General features: G+C 35.3%; 1 protein-coding gene across 1 annotated transcript; it reads right to left on the bottom strand.

Moving 5' to 3' along the window:
- Positions 1 to 5,278: 5,278 nt before the first annotated feature.
- On the bottom strand, positions 5,279 to 6,220 carry LOC107685496 (olfactory receptor 8G1-like). Its single transcript, XM_016482094.1, has 2 exons — positions 5,875 to 6,220; positions 5,279 to 5,745 (listed from the first exon to the last, which is right to left on the bottom strand). The coding sequence occupies exons 1-2, from the start codon at positions 6,218 to 6,220 to the stop codon at positions 5,279 to 5,281; spliced, it is 813 nt and encodes a 270-aa protein (XP_016337580.1).
- Between the last annotated feature and the right edge of the window lie 3,825 nt (positions 6,221 to 10,045).

Genomic DNA, 10,045 nt, shown 5'->3' with positions numbered 1-10,045 from the left:
TCAGCAGCAGCTGGATGCAATCATCGCATGCCAATGTGCATTGGCTCATTTAGTTTACACTCGAAGTGGATTGGTCTCTCATGATGTCTCATGGGTTACATACATAACCGAGACGTTTTGTGTATTTAAAACACATTAAGTGTAGTACCATTACAGAAATCTTATTCTTGGCTTATTTATGACTGTTAAATATGCATCACATTAAGTTTATGAGTTCGTTTACATTAAAACTGTGTAATCCAAATGGATGGAAATTTTACATGCAATTAAAATACATATACCTTAAATGTAGGCCTAAATATTTTGTTGTTAAATTAAAAAGTAAAAATAAAAATAATTCATGTTTTTTAATCAATTTTAATTGCTGTATTATTAATAATATTATATATAATAACAATAATATTAATAATAATCTCTTCAAATAAATACATTTAAATAAATGCTACATGTGACTTTTTTTGTATATATAAAAAAAAAAAAGATATTAATGAGTGAGTGCAAAAAAATTAATCCAATCTTTACTCAAATACACTTTGATAAGCCTTTTCTGTAGCGGCCCTGGTACTTTGGATTGCTTTGCCATTATCTATAAAATCCTCATCAAGCATGGACATTTAAAAAAAGGACTTAAAGACTTACTTGTTTTTCCAGGCTTTTGGCATTTGATTGGTCGGACAACTGTGAATGACTTGTTTTATTGTTTTATGTTTTTGGTGTTATGCTATCAATGTTCTATGTTTTTCTTGTGTTTTGGATTTTATGTTTTTTTTGTCCCTTTTTATGGTTTTGAAAGTGCTTTATAAATAAAATCGAGTTGAGTTTAGCTATAATGATGATTTATATCAGACTTACTAGGCCCTTTTTAGGGGGGCCTTATTGTGGGCCTAATATTGTTAGGCACATGTTGTGTGGTCACTCCTCTGTAGTGAGCCCTACCTGTATCGATACTGCAAGGAATGGCATTTTGTCCCTAACAAATGCCCTCATTGCAATTCTTAGTATGTTCCTTCTCATCTTATATTCATATGTCTATATTCAGTTCAGTTAAATTCAAGTTTATTTGTATAGCGCTTTTCATGATACAAATCATGATACAAAATTTGGTAGTTCTGTATGTTGTTTCAGGGTTGGCATCATCTGAGGTCCTCTGAGGGGTTGGCATCATCTCTTCTCAGGTGTTCTGGATCCAGACTGAAGCTTGTGTAAATCTTAGTTACCACGGGATGTCAATCCCGTGGCAAAAACAGAGAAACAAATAGAGACATAATTAGCGTAACTGCTGTTCCAACCAAGTAAAATTGATTTGTTTAACCCAAGATAAAGAATAATAATGTGCATTTGATCAGATATAACTGCAGTACAAAATTATGAGATGCATTATTTGAATGCTTGGCCAAAGAGATGTGTCTTTAATCTAGATTTAAACAGATAGAGTGTGTCTGACCCCCGAACGTTATCAGGAAGGCTATTCCAGAGTTTGGGAGCCAAATGCGAAAAAGCTCTACCTCCTTTAGTGGACTTTGCTATCCTAGGTACTACCAAAAGTCCAGAGTTTTGCGACCTTAGGGACCATGATGGATTGTAGTGTGATAGAAGACTAGTTAGGTATGCAGGAGCTAACCCATTAAGGGCCTTATAGGTAAGTAAGAGTATTTTGTAACTGATACGGAAGTTAATAGGTAGCCACTGCAGTGATTGTAAAATTGGGGTAATATGATCATATTTTCTTGACCTGGTAAGGACTCTAGCCGCTGCATTTTGGACTACCTGTAGCTTGTTTATTGAAGATGCAGGACAACCAGCTAGCAGTGCATTACAATAGTCCAGCCTAGAGGTCATGAATGCATGAACTAGCTTTTCTGCATCAGAAACAGGTAAAGATTTGAGATGGGTCTGTAATTTGCCAGTTCACTAGGATCTAGTTGTGGTTTCTTAAGAGGCTTAATAACCGCCAGCTTGAATGGTTTTGGGACGTGACCTAAAGACAACGACGAGTTAATAATATTGAGAAGCGGTTCTTCTGCTACAGGTAACAACTCTTTCAGTCATTTAGTGGGTGCAGGATCTAACAGGCATGTTGTTGGTTTAGATGCAGTGACACGTTTATTTAGCTCTTCCTGTCCAATAGTTGTAAAGCACTGCAGTTTATTTTTGGGTGTGATGAATGAAGCTGAAGTATTAGATGCTGTAGAATCTACATTTGTTATTGTATTTCTGATGTTATCTATTTTATCAGTGAAGAAATTCATAAAGTCATTACTATTAAACTGTGAGGGAATATTTAGATTGGGTGGCGTCTGGCTATTTGTTAATCTAGCCACTGTGTGTCACGCCCCTGGACTCTTTGTGTTGTGTTTTCCCTCCCCAGGTGTGCCGTGTTCCCTTTAATTAGTCATTCCTGTCACCTGTGTTTTCCCAATCACCCAGTGTTTAAAAGCCCCAGTCCTTTCAGTTAGTGTTTGTCGGTCCTCAAATGTCATTCCTTGTGTTCCAGTGTCTCCTATGTTCCCCGTGTGATCATTAAAGACTGTGAATTGAAGTTATCTCCGTGTTTCCTCGTTCCTTGCCTCCCGAGAAGTGTGACACTGTGCTAAATAAAAACCTTGGATTGTTTTGGTTATTTTCTATGAGTTTGTGGATATGCTCGGCCCTGGCAGCTTTTAGAGACTGTCTATAGCTAGACATACTGTTTTTCCAAGCAATTCTAAAAACTTCCAAGTTAGTTTTTCTCCATTTGTGCTGAAGACTACGAGTTTCTTTCTTGAGAGAATGGGTATTACTGTTGTACCATGGTGCAGTACATTTTTCTCTAAACTTTTTAAATTTGATGGGGGCAACAGCTTTTAATGTATTAGAGAAGATAGCGCCCATGTTGCTAGTCATTTCGTCTAGTTCATGTGTATTTACGGGTACAGAAAGCAGTTGAGATGAATTAGGCAGACTATTTGTGAATTAATTAGTGACAATTAGCGCTTTATCAACAGTAACCAATAGATCTGAGAGGAAATCAGCTAATTCTTTTAGGAAATCTGTATACAGCCCTGGTGGTCTATACACAGTAGCCAGAGCAAAATATACTATATATTTATTTTGCATATCTGACAGTGTAACATTAAGCAGAAGTATTTTGAATGAGTTAAACCTGTATCCTGTCTTCTGAGTAACAAGGATACAAGTTACTTTATATTAGTAAAGCTATGAGAAAAATGAGCATGGCAAAGCAGCTCAAAGTTGCAGTCCCACTTGACAGTGCTGTGTATCTCGTATATTTCAGGCTCTCAGTCTTGTCACATTGGGATTATATGGGTCTATCTGCCATTTTTGTCAAAATTGAGTTATTCACATATTCTTATTCTGTGACAACTTATTTATATTATGTGATTTTTTTTAAAGTTTAAGTGCTCAGAATGCAGATAGAGCCTTCTAACTCCAAGGCGTTGATATATAGTTCTATTCTATTCTAATCTAGATATTCTTGTCATCTGTTGTCATCTTGTCATAGCAGCATGCATACTACACAACTAAATGCTGACGAGGTGCACAAACTACGAGACATTTGGTGGCAGCGAAAAAAAGCGAAAAAAAAACCACATAAATTCATACATGAAATTCATGCAAGTGATTCAAATATGTTTCCATTTATACAATCTGCACTGTGATTGGCTGGATTATATCCACCTTGTAGTTGTATCGAACACACAACAAGATCACGTGGTGATAATATCAAACAGGTTTGAAAATATTGCAGAGTTTTGTTCGAGACAGGCTCAGACGTCACTGACCTGCTCATACTTAACAATCATCGCTGACCACAAGTACTCATTTGGCCATAATGTGTTTTTTTTTTTTTTTCAGACCGGCTTTTAACCTTAAAATATAGCGGATGGCTTATGTATAATGGTCAATAGAAACAGTTGCTGTTGAGGCATCTATGTATATATATCTTTATTTGTTGTGAAAGGCAGTAAATCAATGCAGCTGACACTGGTAGGTCACCCACATTCATATTATATAGAACATACATTTTAGGGGTTGCAAAATAATTACTTATTAAATAAGTACCATATTCAGGAGTATGTGATTTCCCAGTGCAGTGCAAAGATGGATTTTGTTGATACTGAATTAATTTGAATGGTAACAGCCTATGTCTTATTCTAAATTAATGATTTGATTAATAAATGCATGAATTTGACACAAAAATGGATGTATACATTTATAATATATATATATATATATATATATATATATATATAAATCCCATACAAAAGAAAAAGTACACCTATAATTATTTAGGGGGGCAAATATTGACCCATATATAAATCCCATACAAAAGTAAAAGTACACCTATAATTATTTAGGGGGGCAAATATTGACCCATTATGTATATCTGACACTGCTGTGAACTGATCACTGCACAAAATATGAGGAATATAAAAATAAATCTTCAAGAGTCAGACAGGCCTAAACTAAAAAAATATGTGTGTACAGAGAACAGTGTGTGTGTGATTCCCTTTATGGTTTTATCCTTGTGCACCCTTGTTAACCATGTTACTTTTCTCTCTACGCAAGGTATAAATTGTATAAATTGCTTAATAAAGATTCTTCCCACAGCAGTACAAAACATGCACATCCAAAACAGCATTCATCTGCAAGACGCATACAGTTTTATTTTTTAACCATAAGAGGGTCAAAAGTTACATAGTGTAGTTTTAACCTATATTAACCTTTTTGTTTACAATGATCATTCCAGCATTTTACATTTGAAACATTCATGGAATTACTTTGTTATCGACATTGTTCACCCACTAACCTTTTCACCGACTTTTGAGACTTGTCATGAGGCGACAATGGAGAAGTTCAGAACATACAAAGTCCCTGAAACAGGACATTAAAGATGTTGCAATACCTTGCTGTGAGAGGCTGAAGAAAGGCTTAAAAAAGACAAATAAATAGATAAAAAGGTAGATATAAATAAATAAATATATAGCTTTCTGTTTTGCTTACATAGATGTTTCTGTACTTAAATGTATAAATTTGAAAATTAAAATGAAATAATTTAAAATTAAAATGGACTACATGCCAGTCATTGAATTAAACAAATTGTATGAAAGTAAAATTAGACAAATAATTTTAGAATAGTTTACAGTATCACACATAGAAAAACTAAAGTTAAAAATCAAAGTTATTGTATTTTCTTTCTTAGAAAAAAACAAAAACAAACAAACAATAAATTGTAATGAAAATATTGTTTCCCCCAATTCAAAAGATTATTAGAAAATTACAAAGAATTAATTTTTTTTCTCCACCAAAGTTTAGCCATTTTTTGTCTTATCTCTTTGGTTTGTAAACCATATACTAAGGGATTTAATCCTGGTGGTACAATGTGAAACATTATACTAGATAGTTTCCTGCTGTCAGAGTATTCAGGAAAACGATGGAGAAATGTCATGATAGCGCCAGAAAAAAACATGATTAAATAAACAGCTAAATGTGTACTGCAGGTTTTTATAGCTTTGCTGTTCAGTGCTTGGTTTTTGCTACTTTTGCATACAGCAGCAATCTTGACATATGTTAAAAATATAGATACTGCTGAAAAGCAGAGTACAGCCACAGTATAAATAATTCCATACACATTATTTATGACCACACTTTCACAAGACAGTTTAAACAGTGAGGCGTTGTCACAGAAAGGGTTTTCAATTTTAGATCTGCAGTGAGACAATCGCACAGTGAGTCCTAACATAATTGTCACCAAAAGTATTGCCAGCCCCCAGGCTGATGCTGATAATTTAATCACCATCTTATAGGTCATTATAGATGAATATCTAAGTGGATTACATATAGCCACATATCTGTCAAAAGCCATGATTATCAGCACATAGTGACATGCAGCTATGAATACATGTACAAAATATGCTTGAGTAACACACTCCGCATATGTGATATAGCGCTCTGAGGTTTCCTTTAAAATGTCTTCCATTAAACGTGGCAAAATGACAGTAGTCCCTAATATATCATTCAGTGGCAAGTTACAGAACAGAAAATGCATTGGATGATGTAGATTCTTCTCTGTTGAGATCAGAACTATAAGTCCAATGTTGGATATCATTGTAAAGACATAAGCCAAGAGAAGCATGATGAAAACTGGATAGGAAGATTGAGGTGTAACTTTCAGTCCCTCCAGGAGGAGAATGCTGTGTCTGAATGTGAGGTTGTCCATGGTCAGCTCTTCACAAAACCTGAGGAGAGAAAAAAACCCCCAGACCTAATATTTCATTAATAGCATTTCAACTAGAATCTCTCATAAGACATATAAATAAACAAAATAGAAGAAAAAAACACACACACACACACACACACACACACACACACAATAAAAAGAAAAAAAAAACACACACACACACACACACACACACACACACACACAAAAAAGATCCCACAAACGGGTAGCAGTCAAATAAAACAATATAAATTTACTCTATAAGTTTTCCACTATTATGAGTGTAATTGATTTATTGCTACATGGATATCGGGAGTTCTGGAACAAAATAGTTATGTTCAAAGTAATATAAACCTTAATTAATCAAAAGGTATAACATTTCTACTCTGAGGAAATATTTACTAACACTCATCTTTAAATACATAGTTCAAAGGTGCTGCTGTGATGCTGTAATAATCCCAAAGGATTCACTTACCTGTAACAATGTTGTTGCTGGCCGTTATCACTGGAGACCCTCCCTCCTGCCCCATACATACTGTACATACATACATACATAAATAAGAACAAACTGTTAAAATGTGTTATTTTATTTTTTGTATGCAACAATTTTATATTATTTTTGCTGCATTTATTTTAATTGTTATGAATTCAATAATTTGTTTTCTGTTGTGTGTGCAATGGACTTTTATTTTGACATTTATTATTGTCTTTGGAGCCATTTATTCATTTATTTGGAACTTGCAGGTTAATTAGGAAACTGTGCCTCACGTCATCCATCGAGAAGTTCGGATGTATCCTGTCTCCTGTCTCCTTTTCTCTTTTACATGTATGAAATACATAAATACTATCGAACATAACAAGAATAATTTTTTGAATGTGTTTTCATTTAGCAAACTCCAGCTTCTAAACACTTGCCACACTACCAATTGCATTTCTTTAATATCACAAATTTTCAGTTTGAAAAGCCACAACATTAAATGTTTTTTTTATGGTTTATTCTACATTTAGGTGGAAGGAGACTTCAGGTGATTGAGAAAAACTTTAATATCACACTCTGTCCACAAATGCCTACTTTTGTACTACATAGTAGGCAAAAAAGGCGGATGACCTACTTTAATATCCCATGAGGCCTCGAGAGAGAAGTTGTGAATGGCAGTAAAGTGAGGCAGCTGCTTTTATTCATATTATATAGAACATACTTTTTTTTTTTAACTGTTGTGAAGTAAATTTCAAACCATGTGTAGTTCCTACTATACAGTATGTGATTTCAGACACAGCGACTGATTGCTGGTCAGGTCAAATTTTCACACTAATCTGAAATTTCCCCCAAATCCTAATATACTGCACTATTTAAAGGTTCTGTTTGTCATTTTTTATTGTACTAAAGCATAAATATACCATAATATGTTTGCAGATATTTAGGAAACATGCTAGGTTCACATGCTTGTTTCTCAGAAAAAATGGGCTACAGCCAGTTTTTCTACTTTTAAATGTAGGTTCTGTGATGGAATATCTGTGTGATTCCCCCCACTGCCAATTTTTAGTATTTCGACACCCCAGGTTACCATTTGGGGGAAAACACAGTGTACTGCAGACAAGGAAGCCAGCATACGGACTGGGTTAGAGATTGTAGATTTCACCTGACCTAAAAAACCTCGACATCCATCTAAAAAGCTCTATGACCAGAGGCATATTGAAATGCAGATACATAAATTTATCAACTTACAGTGTAAAGGCCGGGACACACCAAGCCAACGTTGGGCCGTCGATGAGCGTCTGTCGGGCTAGTTTGTTTGGTGTATTCCACACGTCGGCTCTCATCGGGCTCACGTCAGCAGCAGCTTGCCCAATTCAACATTGAATCGGCGTCAGGGCCATCGACGAAAGTGAGAACTCTGATTGGATGTTCAGTTTAGCAAACGAGCCAGTGCTCAAGAATTAAAGCGAAAGTGACTTGCATTATTGACAAACAGTTTTCCTCTTTGACTCTGTAAAGCTGCTTTGACACAATCTGTATTGTATAAAGTACTATAAAAATAAGGTGACTTGATGAAAATTAATAAGTAAATGATGGCGGCACAGACAGGCTGTAATGTTGCGGGACCTTACGGTGACCGTGATTTCACCAAGTACAACATGTTCCTGGATCAACATCCTTGTTGATCCTGGAACAACATTCCAATTAACCAATCAGAATTGAGGGATAACTTTTCAGGAAATGTCTATTTTAGGCTTACAATCAGGGTTAGGTGCTTCTACACCTTTGTTAATCAGCTATCATTTCACACTGATTTTAGGAATAAATTATGGGTAGGGTTAGGTTTAGGGGTAGGGATTGGGTTTAGTCTATATTTTTGGACAGTAATGTTGATCCAGGAACATGTCTTACTTGGCAAAATCACGGCGACTGGGACCTTACCCATGCATTCCAATATGCAAATATTTTCATAACAATATGAACCACTTAAAATGAAGAAAGTTATCAACATAACTGATATTCAAAATGGTAAGCAAGCGCTGCTTTCATATTCAGTTGACTAAAACTAGACTAAGCAGGTTAACAGGTTTAGTTAAATCGTAGTTCATTAATTAAGCATTCATATTAACATCTAATTAACATGTTAATATGAATGATATTAAGGTTTAAACATCCAACACAGACACATATTTAACTGTTGTGACATATAATATGTCTTTATTTATACATGCAGTCTCACTTTAGAACTGCATGCACTGATCCAATATACTGACACAAATCCAACTGTTTATGTTCACTTAAGACATAAATGATTTTGTTCATGTGAATCCGCTCAAACGCGATAAGATGCATAAGAGAACTAAATTCAGTACTTGTACGCTGTCTGAGAGGCAGCTTTGTGTGTGCACCCTTTAAGTGTGTGCTCACAGAAAACCGTACCATAGATCAGTATGTTACAATTCAAATGTGCACATCTAACCTCCCTATTCTCCCTATAGAATCTACCATTCTGCTTGGATCTCTTCTCAAATTGTCCCTCCCTAACATTTTTGTCTTGTATTTATTTGTTGACAAAAAGATCAATAGATTTTTTTGTCAGTTCCAATTAGACTGGGAACTTGCACTGCATCCTCTAGTAGACACTATGGGGAATGCCTCTGGCATGACTGGTGTCTTAAGCATGTGTCAATACACGACAATGAACTTGAAACTGGCCAGCGACAGCCTATGACATCACTACAAGTACACCTATGCTTAGACGTATCTCGGGGGAGAAAAATTGTTGAATAAATTATGTTATTTTTGTTTTCTTTGCGCTCAAAAAGTATTCTCGTAGCTTTGCAAAACTGAAGTTGAGCCACTGATGTCACATGGACTGTTTTACAGATGTCCTTACTACGTTTCTGGACCTGGGAACATTACAGTTGCGTTGTAGTCTATGCAGGTTCTGAGAGCTCTCACATTTCATCAAAAATGTCTTAATTTGTGTTCCGAAGATGAACGAAGGTCTTACGAGTTTGGAACGACATGAGGGTGAGTAATTAATGACAGAATTTTCATTTTTGGGTGAACTATCCCTTTAAGTCATGACAGCCTCTGACTTGTCCAAATACACACACTTGTGGTCTTTGCACTTGACCACTTGACTACTTATATGACGTATTTCCTGTATTTGGCCCAAGTGTTCAAGTGAGCATGAAGACCACAAGTGTGTGCACAACTTTTCATTACCTGATGGCACACTTATAGTGTTGTAAAAACGCAAAGTGTTTACAGAGTTTTATTATTATTTTCAATACTTTGCATTTTAAAATCAACTTCTAAATGTCTGTTCAGTAGTCCCTATA

The sequence above is a fragment of the Sinocyclocheilus anshuiensis genome, unplaced genomic scaffold (assembly GCF_001515605.1).
Source record: "Sinocyclocheilus anshuiensis isolate Anshui unplaced genomic scaffold, SAMN03320099.WGS_v1.1 scaffold922, whole genome shotgun sequence".
NCBI lineage: Eukaryota > Metazoa > Chordata > Actinopteri > Cypriniformes > Cyprinidae > Sinocyclocheilus > Sinocyclocheilus anshuiensis.
This window is presented reverse-complemented; position numbering and strand designations above follow the sequence as displayed.